This window comes from Oryx dammah, unplaced genomic scaffold, assembly GCF_014754425.2.
Source record: "Oryx dammah isolate SB20612 unplaced genomic scaffold, SCBI_Odam_1.1 HiC_scaffold_25, whole genome shotgun sequence".
Taxonomy (NCBI): domain Eukaryota; kingdom Metazoa; phylum Chordata; class Mammalia; order Artiodactyla; family Bovidae; genus Oryx; species Oryx dammah.
This window is the reverse complement of record NW_024070209.1, coordinates 81,081,370-81,100,416: the sequence shown is the minus strand read 5'-3', so window position 1 is coordinate 81,100,416 and position 19,047 is coordinate 81,081,370. Positions and strand designations below refer to the sequence as shown.

Here is a 19,047-nt window from a genome sequence, read left to right as displayed (position 1 = left end):
AGCATAAAAATGGTAAAGCCTCACGAAGAATACAGTAAAATATTTATTGGTAGGGAAGAAACTCTAATATACTGTTATGCAAATTAAATATGTTTTTAAGTAACAATTATAGCAGGGTGCTAATCTGTTAAGTATTAATACATACACACAGACATGCAAACATCTATATAAAATGAAAGGACAAACATATGTGACATAGCGATGACACATGATGTTCATGGTGAGGTTACCACAGATGTGTTTAATTTTCTGTATATTAATTTCTTTTATTTTCCCCAAATTTTTATATAGATATTTATTTTCTTGAGAAATAAAAAGAATTATATTAAAAATAAGGAAGACTCTATGGAGAACTATGGCTAGCTATGCTAGGAAGCCAGAACCTCAAAATGAGTAAACTGAATTGCATTATGAACTGATAAATTTTCTTACACTCTTCAGACTCACGGCCCCTCTGGGTGTCTGGACCTTCTGTCTGCACAGAACCAGAGCATCAGAGATGCTGCTGTCTATGCATGAATGGGCTTAGATTGTACATGCCCTTACTTAGCTGTGTCAGAATAAGTTAGTACCAAAAGGTCCTATTCTGTACTTAAAGCTTTTAAATTAGTACAGGGATACACTGCTGGGTGCTGCTGCAGGCAAACACTGGGCTGAGAGGAGTGTCTTTATCTCAAAATCAATAGGAAATCACTTGCACACCACCATCATTTGTTTTCCAATCCTATTCATTCACTCAGCAAAAATTTTACAAACACTATGCTCTATGGACCAAAGACACTGTTAGGCAATGGAGTGGGCATCAGGTGTATAGATCCTGGTCTCTGCTCTTGTCAACAAACTCAGAATCTGTGTTTGTTGTTTAGTCGCCAAGTCATGTCCAACTCTTTGTGACCCCATGGACTACAGCCCGCCAGGCTCCTCTGCCCATGGGATATCCCAGGCAAGAATACTGGAATGGGTTGCCATTTCCTTCTCCAGGGGATCTTCCCTACCCAGAGATCAACACTGTGTCTCCTGCACTGCAGGCAGATGCTTTCTTGTGGGGCCACCAGGGACACCCCAGAGTCTGTGAGGGAGTCAGAAAATCCAAATGGCGGGCGCTCTGGGGCCAGAGGAGAAGCAAGGCTCTGCTCCGTGCAGGGTGCGGGAGACGTGCTCCACATGAGGGGATATGTGAGGAGTGTCTTAAAGGAATCCCCCTACCAGAGAAGAGGGTGGACCCTCTGGGCAGGGCTCAAGCATAGTCCAAGGACAAGAAAAGGCATGAGAATCAGGTAGTGCTCTCTACCGGGCAATGGGACAGAAAGTTGGAATGTTGTTTGGGATTTGACCATGGTGTCTTGTAATCCAGTTATCTCCTAATGCTTTTCATATTGAGACACATATATACAAATAAATATTTATATGGCTCGTGGATAAGCTGAAGGGGCAGCTAGCAGCTAAGTGACTGTTCGCCCCTCAGCCCCTCTGCAGGCTGAAGGGATCAGCGTCTCCACCTCTCCTTCTGTGCCTTTGAGGCTGGATGTGTTTGTTGTATGCCTGTGAACAGGACTGGACTTTTGCTATGAGGAGAGATGCCCTGATGGATTTGCAACAGGGAGAGCTCACTCATGGGCAGTTAGTGGGGGAGGGAGAGAGAGAAGCAAGGTCTGTTTGGAGACATTCATAAGCCCCTTGGGAAATCACCTATCATAACTGTTCTTACATCGATCTTGGATGTCTTGCAGAAAGCTCCCACGGGGTGCACGTGGTCGTAGAGGATGATGACCCCCACCATGACCCTCATGCAGAACATCAGCGTTTCTTCACTGGTAAACCTACTCCTGTATTCCCTAGAAGAGAGGAGAAATGGCAGAGGTGTTACTTCTGTGACAGAGTCGGTTTGTTTTTGGCTCCACAACTCGCTAGTTTAGCCTCCTCCAATCCTCTCTTGAGAACAATCCTAGACCTGCAAGAACCAGGTTAATAAGCTCTTAAAGAAACTGACGATGCTAATTCTCCTTGAATCTATCCAACCAACGTGAAAACAAGGTAAATTGGAGGGCAGTAAATTCTCTTCTCTTCTGCCCTCAGTGAGCCAGCTCATCACGTACATAACTCCCCCACCCATCAATCATGAATATTTTATAGCAGGTCTCTCTGGCTGTCCTAGATTATAGAGAATAATGGCTTCATTATGGAGAAAACGAATCAAGCTCATTTCTATAGAGCAGCTACTGCGATGCCAGTCAGGGTAACTTCCTTTGTTAAGATACAGGCTGCAGATTGAATTAGATTGGCAAAGATATCTAAAAGAGATTACATACCGTTCATTGGGTTGAGAGTATTTGTGGAGCTTGAATTCTGTTCCCTTACCTTGACAGGGTCATTGATGATTCAGATAATTCAGGCCAATTCTAGAGGCTTTCTTAATATCAACTTCATTCTGACTTGGCTCCACAATGATGATGATTACTATTTCCATCTTGGAATAAATATTAACTTAAATACAAATGAAATATCTGAAAGGAATGCCATCTTACATTTGAACAGAGCGTCACATTTTAGAAGGCACTCTTGACGCCTTTGGCACTCCCAAACTTTCTGCCTTGTAGATGGCATTACGGGGATCTCATCAGGTGAGGAAACCAAGGTCAGACCACTTGTCAGTGGGCACAGAAGGGGCTACAAAATAAACAGAATAAGGGGAAACCTGACACCGGAGTGGAGATTTCCTCATCACCATACTGCCTCACCTCAACAACTCAAGCATTTTTTAAATCTAGCACCTAATTTAAGTACAAAGAAACTGCCACATGCCTGAGAGAGAGGTTTTCATTATCATTTTCACAATAGTGTTACCACTTCTACTCTTGGTTTTAAATATTCTCTCAAATCTTTTCTCCAGTATACTTATAACAATACCCATTTAACTCAATCCACCATTTGATGTGCATACAACTTCTCCTGCATCTTTGATTCAAGTTTTGATTCTGCCATCTAACAAGCCATGCGATCTTTGGAGAGATGTCAGTTAACCAATTTCAGCCTTGACTTCCTTAGCTTTAAGATGGGGAAACTACACCTATCGCCAGAGTTCTTTATGAAACTAATTCAGGTAATATATAAGGAAATGTTGACGTGCTAACCCAAATGTTAGAAGCTGTCATCACCACCGTCATCATTGTTAGAGATACATGAATTCTTGACATGGATACACCTCTGATTTAACTTACGGAGTTTCCAGCATGACTTTACAAACGCTTGTCATTGTACTGAGGCAGTCTGTGGTGTTCTCTATTGGCAGGGTTTTGTTCTAAATGGGAGACACAAAGGGTGTTAGCCTGTTAGCAGCTTTTATGGGCAACTGGGCAGAAGGCACTTTGTTGTTCAATATCACTTACTTCGGAGACAAAGTGCATGGTGGCATTGCTGAGGGTTTTCAGCATCGGCGTGGCTTCTGCATAGAATAGGGACATTCGATTGGCCATCTCATTGTTGACTTCATTCTCAATGTCTAGCTGATGAAAAGAAGATGAAAAGATGCGATTGATAAAGAGATGGTCAACATTTCAAATTGTGTCTTCTGGAAAATGAATCACAAAGGCTCTGTCTTCTCCCTGTGCCCCTCCTGATGCAGAAATTAAAAGAGATCTGGAACCTGGGGCTGTCGACCCAGGAGATCCAGGGACTCACATGCATGTTGTTGATGCGATTGCGACTGATGGTCCTTCTGTAGTAGCTGAAGTCATTCTGAATAGCTGGGTTCCTCATCTGAGGTTCAGAAAAGAGGAAAGAAGGTCATTTCTCAGCATCAGAGGGGTGTTATGCACCCAAAGTCCAGGCACTATATTTTGCACAGATACCAGGACTTCTCTTTGTTACCCAAGAATCAAAACAACTTTGGGTTAAAAATAGACTCAGAGCTTCATTATTTAAGAATACGCCCTATTTTTACCCTTGGCTAGATTTTAGGGAAAGCACACTGGCTTCCAAAGAGGAACAGACACTTGAGATGTTTTCTCTGGTTGCATTTGGCAGATTTTGAATTTCCACATACAAACCACCATCGTAAATCACTTTGACCACAAGGAGTGTGAATTCTTACCACATCACACGTCTCTTGAGGAAAGGAGCTACTTCCCTGTCTTTTTTCCCCACCCCACAGCCCTGCAAAGCACCTGGACATGCAGGTGGTCAGTATGAATCTGTTAAATTGTCCAAGCACACATGGCCTAACCTTCAGCTCATCGAATCGAAGGGTGAAATGCAGAATTTCCGCAAATTCCTTGGCCAGGGCCTGCTCTCGCTCCAAGTGCTGGGTTGGTGTGTAGGGTGGACAGGTCAGAGATTCCAATAAACTCTGAAGAGCTTTTTCTAAAAGTCAAAGGGATACATACCTATTTGAGGTGGACCACAGAGATTTTTCAAAAAGCCCAATTTGCAGCCCCAGTTGACATTTTCAGAGATAACCTGTGTGAGCCTTTCCTCTCGACCTTCTCCCCACCCCACCCCACCCCCCCGCCCAGAACAGTGTGAAATGTGATGTATGTGGATAAGGAGGAAAAGGAATCCCCCTGTCCTCCATGCCTGAGAAGGCTGCCTCTACTGCAGAACTGACTCATGGTCCCAAAGCTCAGCTGGACCCTCCCATGTTCTGTTGTCCCAAATCCTAACAGTGTAGAAAACCACAAATAGGATCATGTGCATGGGACAGCCATCTATGACCCAGGATGAGATGAGGTGGACCTAAATGCATGGGTTAAATTGCTTGCTTTGCAGGGAGAGGCTTCTAGTCCACACCAGCCCTTCTCTGCAATGACACTCTTAGCAAATCCCAGGAATATTTTTCTACAAACCTGCTGCCATATTTACCTCCATTATTATCCTGAAAACAGTCTCATTACTCTCACTTGTCTGTTTCTAAACCTTCCTTCCTGCTTTTTCTTCAATATATTTTTCTTGGCATCAAGTCATTTTATCAATCCTCTAGACAAGAGGTAGGCAAACTATGGTCCACAGGCTAAATCTGGTCCACAGTCACTTTTTTTGCAAATACAGTTTTATTAAAACACAGCCATGCTTCATTAATATTTTCATTCTGTGCCACAATGGCAGGGCTGAGTGGCTGTAACAACAATAGGATAGCCCACAAGCCTAAAATATTTATTATCTGGCTCTTTACAAGGGTTCGCTGGTGCTGACTTTATCATCCCTAGAGGCCTTTTACAGTCTCTTTCTGAGGACATCTACTAGCATTTTCTATCTACAGAAACACACTGTCTTCTGAGGCAGCCCACTTGACCTTGGTGGATCTTTTTCCATCTGCTGAGCTGACACTTGGCTCCTTATGATTTCAGTTCAAGGGGTCTAGACACAAACTTTGAGGAAACTGAGACGTCAATTCCTCTTCAACCTGAGAGTCTTCAGGAGCTCTTCTTGAAAAACTGGTTCAGTTCATTGAACTATTCCCTTGGAGTCTCAGTTTCAAGTTCTCTCAACATCATAGCTATTATTCCCCCAGGGTACTTCACTTTCTCTGTTTAATTCTTAAAATGTGGCACTCACTTATGGCAGAAGTAGAATAAACATAACCACACACTTCCTAAAGGAAATCAACCCTGACTACTCATTGGAAGGACTGATGCTGAAGCTGAAGTTCCAATACTTTGGCCATCTGATGCAAAGAGCCGACTCTTTGGAAAAGACCCTGATACTGGGAAAGGTTGAAGGCAGGAGAAGGGGACGACAGAGGATGAGACAGGTGAATGGCATCACCAACTCAATGGACATGAGTTTGAGGGGATAGAGAGATGATTGGATGGCATCACCAACTCAATGGACATGAGTTTGAGCAAACTGCAGGAGACAGTAAAGGACAGGGAAGCCTTGCGTGCTGCAGTCCATGGGGTCGCAGAGACTCGGCCATGACTGAGCGACTGAACAACAATAAAACCCCCTTCCTCATTCTAGATATTTCATACGTTTTAACCAGTGAAACCTCAGATAGCTTTACTGTTGGGGGAGGGGTTGTATCATATCGGTGGTCACATGGAGCCTACTGTCAACCAGACTTGATTTTACTCTGACCTCTGCAAAGCCATCCTGTACCTGCACAGGGTTGTGGTTGTTTTTTTTTTTTTTTTTTTTTTTAAGCTTAAGAACAGAACATTATATTTGTCTTTCTTGTATTTTGCTATATTATTGAGTTGGCCAAAAAGCTCGTTTGGGTTTTTCTGTGCTGTCATCTGGAAAATCCGAATTAACATTTTCTGGCCAACCAAATAAATTTAACACATGATTCCAGCCAACCAACTTCTTTTTGGGTTAGCAGGTAACATAGATTTTCCAACTTCTCTGTCCTTTGGAAATGTGATCAGACAGGGTAATACTGTTAAGAATAGAACTTAGGTGAGAACAAAACCAAAGGGAGACCCTTAGTAAAGACACTTGAAACATGCCAATAAATGCAGGGGAAGAAACTCTGAGGCATGTTGTCAGAAATGGACATGACCACTGGTTTTGTATCTGAGTGGCCTCTGATGATGCACAAGAGTGGATGTGGGGTAGTTTCCAGTCTCTGAGCTTTTCCTGCTACTTCCTCAAACACCATCACAGAGTTTCACAAGAGGGACATGAAAATCATACATACATACTCACCTAGCCTGATGGAAAACTCATAAAATCTCTTCAGCCTCACGACCAAAGGACACACTGCATTCCAAGCTTTTTCCTGAAGCTGGATGTCATTGGGATTTTGGATGGCCTGCCAAAACATGATGGAATTGTCTGCTTAAAAAGAAGTGGTAGGCTCCACGTCAAAATGACTTAAGATTGAGAAAGAATTTGGGTTTTAAAAAAAATTCCTGCTGTCTTTTGCTATTGTGTACTGCCTCAATCAGTTCATGGAAGTGTTGTCCAAGATGCTCAATTAGGATGGTGATTTTAGCACTTGGACATAAGGAAATGGCTCAACAATTAGACACCATGTCATTTGACTCACTTCTTGTATCTTCAATGCAAAAAAAAAAAAAAAAAAAAGCATGTCTAATTGGAAGCAATTCAGATCTCCTCCATGACCATTTGATTCTTCTAAAGTAGAGCTAGTGCTCATTATGAAGTGCAGATTCTGTAGATGTTTTCCTTTCTCTATAATATGTATTACATTCCTGACAGTCTGAGATGGTACCTAAATTACCTAAATTAAATGGTGACCCTTAAGTAGAAAAATAACCTCTTAATAGGCTGCTGCTTTCTTTGAAATGCTGTTTTGCCTGGGTTTCAGCAGTTTGAGGATTATGATGCTAGCAGCATTTTATTGTTGTGGCTATGTTGTTTTTTTTTTTCTTTTTTCAGAAAATGGTGATGGCAATGTGTGTGTGCTGATACTTCCACAAAACTAATTATTTCAAACAAAAGGAGTGTGAGGTTTCTTGCCTTGAAGGCATGACAAACTCTCAAAAGCCACACTGCCAATTTTTTTTTTGTTTTGGTCACTGTTTTCTTTTTCCTGCACTTATTATTTTGATCTTACACGTCATTTCAGGATGACAGACGAGCAGGCTCCTTAAGGGAGGTTGTTTATGTCTCTTGATTGTGATAGTCATGAAACCTGCCAAAAATCATTACAAAATGTTGGAAAGTTCACATACACCCAGACCTTATGACTCATATTTCAACTACCATTCACAGATTTCATCTGTATGTTTGTTTCTCTTACACGAAGCAACATATTGACAAATTATTGTTTAAATGTGAGTCCCACAGTTTCAAACGTATGTCAGAGAAGAGAATGGCTTGCACTTTACATGGTGTACAGCACTATGTGCTCAGATCAGTGGACTCGAATAAAAGGGACCATTCATACATTTTTAAGGACACATTACCCTCCTTGTTCTTCCTCGTATGCTAGGAAAAACTAGGGCTATTACTTAATCTTGCTGTGTGTGCGTGTGTGGGTTTCCCTTCTCCACCAAGGGCGTTGTCAGCTTAGTGTTATTATTGGCATACATCTCGGATCTCTGGCCCTGCGCCCTTGTACGCCTGCAGGTCTGCGAGGATGCTCTCGGAATCCTGGAGCACGGCGCTGATCTGGTTCCATATTTCCCTCTCTCCTTCTGTGGGCTGGGCATCTAGGCAGACAGGAAACCAAGAGACAGAGGCTTGTGTTTATAAACAACCTGGGAAGAGGCTCGGCATTCAATTCTACCCACTAGACAATCATATGTGACTCCTGCAGGCATGGTATTTCCTCTTTAACATAATAAGGTGCTAAGAAATGAAAACTAACAGAAGATCTGGCCATTACTCAGTTCAAAATAGTTACAAATATTTCACTCACATCTAACAAAGCTTGTTAGAATCATTGTGCATGTGCAGTTGCTCAGTTGTATCTGATTCTTTGAGACCTCATGGACTGTAGCCTACCTGGCTCCTCTGTCCATTTGATTTCCCAGGCAAGAATACTGGAGTGGGTTGCCATTTCCTTCTCCAGGGGATCTTCCTGACCCAGAGATCAAGCCCATGTCTCCTGCAGTGCAGGCAGATTCTTTACCACTGAGCCACCTAAAGTCTATGGAATCATTGTAGGCACCTCTTTATTTGTATAGATCAGTTTTTTTCTTTGCACATATACTATGTGTCAAGTGGTACACTGGGTGATAGGAAGAATAAACATTACCTTTTGGGATCCAATTCTAATATTTAATAGAAGCTATTGTGACTGAAAGTCTGTGAATCTGAGTCTAGATGGGAAAGTAGTCCCTCTTATATTCCCATACTAAAAAAACACTTAAGATTTTCTGTAATTAATCCTTCAGAGCTATGGCATAGATGTATCTTTGCAGAACACAATGATGTAGAAAGCAATGGAGTTCCTTTTTGAACATGAGCTCAAGAAGTGCAGAGAGTTCATTTTAAAGACTCCTGTACTGTTCATCTTTGGTCGTAACCATGAAACTTATCCACAAAAATAAGCAATGCATTTAAACTTAAATACTGAAGAACAAATTCTAACAGTCACAGAGACATCCACTTAGTTCCTCAATGAATTCCGACTTGTTTACATTCCTGGAGCCAATATATGTTCTTGCCTGCAGGAATATTTTGTGAGGGCTGGTGGGTGAAAGTTGAATGGTGGTAAAGATAGGGTCTTATTTCTCTCACAATGCCTATAAAATAGGTTTCTTGCCTGGGCTAGTTAGGAAATTAATCTCCATCTAAAACAAAGGCATTACTAATACAGGAAGAGGACAGATGTCATCTCCTAAAATCTGTTTTCAAAAATCCAAGTCCTAAGGGACTGACTTATCCCAGCAGACTTCATTAATGAAAGGGTACCTGCATGTGTGCTCATCACTTCAGTCATGTCCCACTCTTTGCAACCCTATGGACTGTAACCCGCCAGGCTCCTCTGTCTCCGGGATTCTCCGGGAAAGAATCCTGGAGTGGGCTGCCATGCCCTCCTCCAGGGGAATCTTCCAAAGCAAGATTCAAACTCGCGTCTCCTGAATTACAGGCTCATTTTCTTCCATAATTGGTTAGGCTTATTGTAAGTCCTAGGCTTTGCCGCTTTTCTCTGTCAGGGAACTGAATCACCTTTTCTTCCAGCTATTAATTAAGCCCTAGGTGTTGACTGCACAGTTCCTGGCTTCTGGGCCAGGCTGCTCTAAGAGTCTAGAGGACTCAAATCACAAGTGGCATAAACTTCCGAGATAGAAAGTACCAGCTGGGAGAAGCCCTAATCTGTTTGTCTTGGTTTTCAAATGAGAAAAGGACCATGTAACCCTAAGTGACATGTGGTCTTGGCCCATATCCCTAAGTTCATAATTCACCCCACTTTGATCCCCTAGCTAAAAGAACAGATAGGGCTAATAAGTGAGAATCTGATCCATAAGACTGTAAGACTCAGACCTTATTTGTCTCATTTGACACTGTATCTCCAGGATCTAACACAGTGCCTGGCACACAGTAATGGCAGTAGAAAAATGGGCTGAATGATTGAAACATAGAGTCAAAGCTACGACTTTTCCAGCAGTCATGTATGGATGTGAGAGTTGGACCATAAAGCAGGTTGAGTATCAAAGAATTGAGGCTTTCAAATTGTGGTGTGGAGAAGACTCTTGAGAGCCCCTGGACTATAAGAAGATCAAATCAGTTAATCCTAAAGAAAAATCAAACCTAAATATTCATTGGAAGGACCGATACTAAAGCTGAAGCATCAATACTTCGGCTATTTGATGCAAAGATCCTGATGATGGGAAAGATTGAAGGCAAAAGGAGAGGAGGTAACAGAGGATGAGATGGTTAGATAGCATCACTGACTCAGTGGACATGACTTTGAGCAAATTCTGGAAGATAGTGAAGGACATGGAGGCCTGGCTTGCTGCAGTCCATGGGGTCGCAAAGAATCAGACACAACTTAGCAACTGAACAGCAATTCATATTGTTTTGTGATGGTTTTCCTGCTCATCTTTGAATACTAAGCTATCTGAAGATAGGGCCTGGATGCTTGTCCTCAGGGCTCCCATACACCCTACCCACTGGAGAAACTTACTAAACATGTCATGTCTGTCTCAATGGATAAATGATGAAATTGATCATATGACAGAGAACGTGAGTGTTGAGAAGTGGTGAAAAAAATAAAGATCTTACTACCTCCAGATCCTCCCTCTGTCTTGTCTCCTGAAATGGCTTTACCACTGTTGCATGTCTCACTATCACTGTGAAGATAATATGCATTTACCTACAATCAGACTGGCTATTCACACTTTAGTTAATATGTTTTTAAATCCTCCATCATTTATCTATGGCCTCAATGTTTCCTCAGTGTGGTTAACATATTAATAGAATATTCGATGAGTGCAAACCTGCATTAATGTTACTCTCCTAATTCTAAAGCTGTTATTTCACTTTCTGGAATAGTCCTTTGAGAGACTTTGGGGTCTACACTTTTGGCATTCTCCAAATTGAGATTCAGTTGGTCACCATGCTTTTAAAATGTATTGTGTCTTCAGATGTCAAGGAGAGACGTCTTGAAAAAGACCCAGAAGAATTAGTGATTGGAAAGGTTACTATTTAACCTATCAGCAACCTCCTAGAGCATTTGCTTAGTGAACAGGAACTCTGAATTAAGGCTTCTGTTTTTCTATTTTTAACACAAAGATTGATCTTAAGTCAAAGGTACATACACACACTAATAATAATGATGATGATGGAAATGGGTCCCTGTTTCCAGTTGTAACCAGTGAATTATTTAGTGACGTTTCTTCTAAGAATCACATTCTAAATTCCTAATCATCACCAGTTATTTCATCGAAATTGAGCAGAATGGTTACAGAAAGCTGGACTGTTCCTGTCTAACAATGAAGCTGTTAAAAGTGCCTGTGATTTACACAGGCAATTTCAGAAACCAACACTTCTAGGAGCCCTGGAACAAGCCTCTCCAGGCCTTTCTCCAGGCAGTGATTTAAACCCCTATTCTAGCTGTTGTGGAAAGAATGAAAATGTATCATGTGCCCCGTGACCTTGAATACATACATTTATTGTCAAGAATTTGCTGAATTCCAAGTGCCTAGAATTTTTAATGGAAAAAGCACCATCTTATCAATTAAGAAAGTTCAACAGTATTCATTTTGTTTATAGGGGACCTATTTATCCTCCTTTGACTCAATTTCCCAGTGACAGTGGATATTAACTGTCAGCATGTTAGAGTCACAGGGGTCAGGGGGAGGTTTCGTACTGAAGGACCGTGATATTTACTGAGAGCAGAATTCTCGGCATTCCACTGTGCCGATGTAAAGCAAGGTGGCCACCAGCTTTGTTTGTCAGAAAGGAACATCTTCGGTGAACATACCCCAGGGCACAGGCGGCAGGGCTCAACCCAGAGCAAGGCTGTCAAATCAAAGAGTTCTTATCTTTGTAAATCAGCCAAGGATGCACTCTGTCTCCACAAGCCCTGGGAACACACACACCTACCCCTAAAGACCTATTCAAGACTGTGTGGAAAAGCTGACAGAGAATCAAACAAATTAACTGAAGAAAAGGTGAATGGAAGACAATTTATTTGGAGATGTCTTTGGCTTTGAAGGAAGCCCTGGCATTTCATCAGTAGGATACATCCCTATCTCTGCATCCACCAGCTGTTGTATAAACACCAGAGAAAGGTAGAGCAGGAAGGGTTTGCCAAACCATAAATTAAATCTATAGCTCTTCTTCTCTACCCACTTCCTCATTTCACCCTTCACCCCTTCAGGATAAACTAGGAAGTGTAATAACTATCTGATATTAACATTATGTGTGTGTGTGTGTGTGTATGTGTGTCTTTCAGTCAGGTCAATGCTTTAAGACCCCGTGGACTGTAACCCACCAGGCTCCTCTGTCCGTGGGATTCTCCAGGTAAGAACACTGATGTGATGTGGGTTGCCATTCCCTTCTCCAGGGGATTTTTCTGACCCAGGGATCAAACCTGCGTCTCCTGCATTGCAGGCAGATTCTTTACCGTCTGAGCCACCAGGGAAGCCCTGATATGAACACTGAGGATATAAAAATGGAAACGATTTATAGCACGATACTAACTGCTTACAAAAAACAATCTAACATTGCAAAGGTCTGTCAGAAGAGGTAAGCGTGACGGGACTGACGTATTTATTTGTACAGGAACATCAGTCATCCTATGCCAGAGCCCTCTGCCAAGGGACAGTCAGATGAGGGACTGCAAAAAGCAGGGAGGTTTAAGACACTTGAAGGCTTGTTTATTTCATTCACATGCTGAGGCATCCCTGTGATGTCATGGGGGGAAGAGAGAGCTCCAGGGATGTAATTTTTGAAGAACCAGATCCTATCATAAGTTTTCACTCACTAAATATGAGACCTCAGGGCTAGCCAATTAATCTCTCTTGGGCTCCGATGAATTCTTGGTAGAGGGAGGGAAGCTAGCAAGAGCCTCATCTCCTCCCTATAAGGTCCTGTGGGGGTCTGTGATGTGTAGGACCATAAAGAGGATGTTGACAGCTGAAAAGCACTTAAAAAGCGAAAGTGCTAGAAACTGAAAGAATCTCTGAATGAATCCCTGCCTTGGCATAAACAAGTTACTTCCCAGGTCTGTTCCATTCCTTTGCTTTTTGTTTGTTTTGGTTTCATTTGTAAAGTGACCAAAAACATCTTTTATTTTCCTCCTTTCCCTTTCCAAGATTATCTAGCCTCCCATGCACAACCACAGCAGATGTGAGAGTACCAGAGAGGGGGAGATGAAAGAGGAGATCAGTAGCAGTAGGAAGTATTCTGCATCCCCCAAAGAAATTCCAGCTGACTGCATAATCTGACATGCACCCACACCCTTGCTTTAAAGAGTAGGCGACTGCAGTTGTTTCAAGTCAAAATACGCAGAGCCTTTCTGGAAGTACCATGGCTTGGGAGCTTTAGAATTTCCCTCTTGACTAACCCCATCAACCACCATTATGGTTTTTGGCGTTCCTATCATGCTCATAAAGGTGGATTTTTCTTATAAGAAAATCACTTTTCGGTTAGTATAGCCTAAGAAACGTATCTTCATCCCAGCCTAGAACCTGTACTTCTTTTGGCTAGTCCATCACTTTCTCTTTGTTCTAGCTATTACAGATTTCTTCTCTGTTGCTTGTACTATTGTCTCTTCATTGTGCTTGCATCTAATCTCCCTAGTTACGTACTCCTTGAAAAAGAGTCTGTGCTCTTCTAATGTTCCTGTATTTATGTACCTTAAGTCATTCCCCCTCATGACCCTCTGCTCCACTAAGACCCGTCCCCCACTTCTGCTGGTCCTGCCTGAAGCTAGGATACAGAAGGTGCTCTGCAGATAGTTACTGAATTAGCATCAGTGAAGAAGCCAAGGTTCCTAAGCTTATGCTTCGTGCCCAGGTCTATGTCAGATACTGAATAGGTCACACGTGACATAAGCATGAGACGCCATCTAAATCTTTTCCACAGAGAAGTTCTTTAGGCTAAAGTGAAATAATACCAAAGAGACCTAGCTATGTCAGAAGGAATGGAGAACACTGAAAAATAGGTCGATAAATATAAAAGATCTATTAAGATTACAAATATAAACACACAGAGACTATTTGAGAGTTTAAAGTTTAAAATAAAGACATTGCAATGAGTTTATAACATATGTACACAGAAGTGAAACATGTAACAATGGCACCAAGAGTGAGTGGAAGGGTGGTGACTGGAAGTCTACTGTGACAAGTTTCTTAAATTCTTCATGAAGTAAACAATGCATTTTGAAGGCAGATGGCAGTAAGTTAAAGATGTATATAATAATCTCTAAAGTAAGGACCAAGAAGCACAACTAAAAAGTCAGCAGAAAGGACACAAAAGAGTACTAAAAGTTATTTGGTTTACTTAAAAGACAGTAAGACACTGAGAAACAAAGAGGAGAAAAATAACGAATGGAAACAACACCAAGATACACAAATACAAACATTAATTAAATGCATATACAATAATTAAAAGTAAATGGACTGCTGCTGCTGCTGCTAAGTCGCTTCAGTCGTGTCCAACTCTGTGCCACCCCATAGATGGCAGCCCACCAGGCTCCCTTGTTCCAGGGATTCTCCAGGCAAGAACACTGGAGTGGGTTGCCATTTCCTTCTCCAGTGCATGAAAGTGAAAAGGGAAAGTGAAGTCGCTCAGTCGTGTCTGACTCTTAGCAACCCCATGGACTGCAGCCTTCCAGGCTCCTCCACCCATGGGCTAGACATACCAATTAAAAGGTTGATATTTTCAGCTTGGATGAAAAAGCTTGGGGCAACTACATATTGTTTATAAGAAACATGCTATAAAGAAAGGCAGACAAAATAGGGAAATACATACTGCTTCAAATACTAAGGGTAAGAAAACTGTTAAGGTCAAAATATGACATGATTAAAGGTAGATTTAACAAAAGATATGCCAGATTTCTATAAACTATAAAATATTTCTGAGTGAAATTAAAGAATATCTCAACAAACAGAAAGACTATATGCATAGGTGGGACAAATTAATATTGCCTAGAAGTCAATTATCTCCAAACTGATTTATTGATTTACATAATTATAATCAGTATCCAAGCAAGATTTTTTGTGGACATAAAAGCTAGTTTTGAAGGATACATAAAATTATATAAAAAAATAAAGGTGCTAGAATAGTCAGAACATCTTGAGAAAGAACAAAGTTGAAGCACTTGCTTTTCCTGACTTCATAACTTATTAGTTGCTATGGTTTGGCATTAATTGGTGAAATGGATCAAGAAGCAGTGAGAGAGAATAAAAGGTTCCTAAGTAGCCCCACACATATTATAAATAGTTAACAAATTTATGATAAGGGCATTAAAGCAATGCTGCCTGTGTTAGAATAATATTGTATCACATGAACAAAGAAATAAATCCAATACCTTTTTCATAACATGCAAAAACTTGTTAAGATTGATCATTGACTTAAATATAAAGCTTAAAATTCTAAAGCATTCCTAGGGAAATGTAGTTGAATATGTTTATGACCATGGAATAGGCATGATTTCTTAAAGAAGATACAGAACGCACTTACTGAAAAAGGAAGAAAATGATGAATCACACTTCATCAAAATATAACATTTCTGTTAATGGAAAGAAAATAGTCACGGGATGAAAAAACAATAAAAAGACAGTAAGTGACTGTGTAGAAATACGAGCATAGACTGTAGAACCCACTACAAAGGTCAAACAAATTTAAATCAGATCTACACAACTGGAAAACCTAAGGACAGATGTATCTAATTTTGTGTTAAATTTTGACCCAGCTTAATTATATCTATTTGACCCAGTTCAATTATATTCCATCACTGACTTCAAAAAGAATATTCAACACTCAAAGCAGAGGTACCACATGCATTTAAGCTGTTGTTACACCCTGTTCAGCCTGCCTTCCTCCCTTTACTGCTGACTTCCTCCTTAACTCTTTGCAATCCAACCTCTGTATTTAAAGCAATAAATCCTGAATCTGTTAGGCAGCTAACTGCCCAACTCATCATCCCCTTTTCAAGCCTTCTTGACTACTCTCAGCATCTGAATCTATTTTCACTCCCTCCTTCTTGAAAGTCTGTGTCTTCTGGCTGTTCTATCTGGCCTGTTCTATTCTGTTTCTTCACATGGCCAGCATCTGTCACTTGGGCTCATTCGGTCTCTTAGCTCAACACAAGCTGATGGCTGGGTCACCAAACTGGGTGGGGCCCAAGCCCTGCCATCAGGAATCTCAATTAATTTGCCCTGCTTCTCCCTCAATGTAGCCTCTCTCCTACTCAAGCTCCCTTTAAACACAAGCATGCCTGAAGTTCTCATCCACTCAGCTCTTATCTTCTGTAGTTTTCCTTCAGGGATTTCAACTATTCTCTTTGGAAAAATCTTCTGAAAGTGAAGGTGTTAGTCACTCAGTTGTGTCCGATCTTTGCGACTCCATGGACTGTATGTAGCCCACCAGGCACCTCTGTCCATGGAACTCCCCAGGCAAGAATGCTGGAGTGGGTAGCCTTTCCCTTCTCCAGGGGACCTTCCCAATCCAGAGAATGAACTCAGGTCTTCCAGGTCTTTGAAAAAAATACACATTGTTTTAAGCCCATTCCAAAGTCCACCTTTGCAAGAAAACTTCTCTAATTCCTCCTGAGGTCATCCATTTCTTGAAACTAGAAGTTTCTCCCTCTATTCTCAGGCTGCACCATGCCTCTTCTAAGCCCCTTATTTTATTTTGTCTTTGAACCGTCTGCCTATATTGTCCTCCACGCCAGCCTGGGGCTTCGTTAGGCAATAGCTGCTCTTGCTTAGTTCTGTCTCCCTGATGTCACCAGGCTTACACGGATGCTCATGACCATACCCAACATACTGTTGCCATGATGAGCTGAAATCTACACACTCAAGGAAAAATCATGACCTCAGGCCATCTTCCCCACCCTTCCGGTCTGTCATCCTTCTTTCTTGAAAGCCAGCTTTAGGAAATAAGATTTGACGAATCAAGAAATGAAAACAATTTTTTTTTTCATGAGACATCTCATCTCCCTCTCTAATTAGGCAGAAGATGATGGCTGTATTACTTCCTGGAAGCTGCCTATGATGAGCACTTAAGGGAATCAAAGCAAAGGGAGGAAGAAGGCCAGAGACATCTGTACTCCCACCTCAATTCCCCAATCATTCTCTGTGTGACTTCAGCCCAGTGACTCATCTTCCCAGACTCAGTGAAATAATGTTAATCTTCTCTTTGGTAGTAAGGGGGATAGAAACAGGATTTTATACATGTCTATAAATTTATAGTTTTATATCTTCCTTAAATACTCTAGTTGTAGTCCTAGTAATAGGCCACCAGACATGGAAATCCAGTCTATACTTCCCCTTCCTGAAGAAATTAGAGTATATCTATAAATGGAGTTTTGATACTATAAGTCATTATCAAAATTGAAAATATTGAAATGTTTTCTTCGGCCACCATGATCTTTCTTTAAATAACATATTAAGAAAATGGCCAAACTACAAGACTGAGTAGGTCAGAGTCCTTGGGTTGTAGGAGAGAGGAAGAGAGGCCCCTTTGCCATGTTGCTGTGGAAGGGGATGGCCTGAGATCTTGCCTCAGAATTCTGGTGCTTCAGAGAACACCAGCTGAAAACTACTGCTTTAAATTCCTGTAGATTTTACTTTTATCACTTTAAAGGGCTTTCATATTAGACTTGACAAAGAGCTCAATATTATTCTTTGTGGAAGCATGGGAAGGCCAAAGTTCAAGAACAGCTACAGAGGCAAATAGGGCCACTGAATTCTGGGTGACATTGTGAGAAGCGTGCACTCATGCATGTGGAGTTAAGATTTTCCAAAAAAGTGAAGCATGAAACTCCCTTAGCTGTTTGTATGCCCCTGAAGTTGTGAATGAATGCTGTTTTACCACTATTTTGGCCTTTGTGCACACTGAATGAAACAGTGTAAAATACACATGACAAGAAGTGGAAAGGACCAATTAAAGATGCAAGTAGTAAAACTGGGGTGTTGGAATAATAGGTAGTTCATTCTACAACAATTTTAAAAGTTATTAATAAATCTTCCTATAATAACAAAGATATGCATATTATAAAGAGTAGCAAAAGTCACACCAGTTTAAAAAAAAAATTCTTTTTGAAGTATCATATCAATCTGGCTCTTGAGTTCCCAGGTGTCCTCCTTACTAAACTGAACCAAACCCAGCATAGCCCAACCAAACCCAAACAAACCCAGCCAAAACCAACTAAATCCAACCAAATTCAACCAAGCCCAAACAAATCCAGCCAAACCAAATTAAGTCCAGCCAATCCCAATCAAATCTCAGCAAACCCAACCAAGCCCAACCAAACCCAATCAAACTCAGCCAAACCCAGACAAGCTCAGCCAAACATAACCAAACCCAGCCAAACGCAGCTAAACTCAACCGAAACAACCCACACCCAATCAAATCCAGCCAAACTTAGCAAAACAATAAGAACAATAGCAAACTGAGTTAAATCACAAGTGAGATCTCTTTAATTGAATATAATTTGCATTAAAAAATTTTTTCAGAATGTATGAGTTTTGGGAATACTTTTCCTTTTTAAGTAGGTATTTAGGCATAACAAAGGTTTTAAAAAGATACCTCCAGAGAGCTTTCATAGTTTGGTTTGCTGTATCTTAAAAAGTTATTCTAGCATTTACTTAGAAAATCTCTGTTAGAAGGTTTAATATATATGCAAGGAAGTTTCAACTTATTTTTAATATGAATAAAATACTTGAAACTATAGTTTAAAGCACATTAAGGTTTGCAACAGATGATGACTACTGGGACAAAGGACATTTAACTGTGCTTGGTATTGTGGAATTGCAATTCAAAAGGAGGAGAACACAAGAATAAGTATAGACACATGAGATCAGTTGCTTAAAATGAATGTGTCACTCATTAATAAACATAAACAAGGAACAATACAAGAAAGAATCTCTCTGTATGTATTCAGTCATGATTCATAAGCCATTTTCCCTAAAGTTTTTGATTAAAAAAAATCTTTCAAGTGAAAGCTGCATCTCAAAATTC

General features: G+C 40.9%; 1 protein-coding gene across 2 annotated transcripts in view; it reads right to left on the bottom strand.

Annotated features, from left to right (window-relative positions):
* CYRIA (CYFIP related Rac1 interactor A) overlaps positions 1–19,047 on the bottom strand; it is a 101,999-nt gene that overhangs the window by 8,458 nt on the left and 74,494 nt on the right. For both annotated transcript variants that reach the window (XM_040225018.1, XM_040225019.1), the window contains exons 4-10: positions 7,993–8,114; positions 6,643–6,748; positions 4,223–4,359; positions 3,679–3,756; positions 3,387–3,503; positions 3,219–3,298; positions 1,709–1,835 (exon numbers count right to left, since the gene is read on the bottom strand). In XM_040225018.1, coding sequence (XP_040080952.1) covers positions 1,709–1,835; positions 3,219–3,298; positions 3,387–3,503; positions 3,679–3,756; positions 4,223–4,359; positions 6,643–6,748; positions 7,993–8,114 — 767 coding nt within the window. The remainder of the gene's footprint in view (positions 1–1,708; positions 1,836–3,218; positions 3,299–3,386; positions 3,504–3,678; positions 3,757–4,222; positions 4,360–6,642; positions 6,749–7,992; positions 8,115–19,047) is intronic.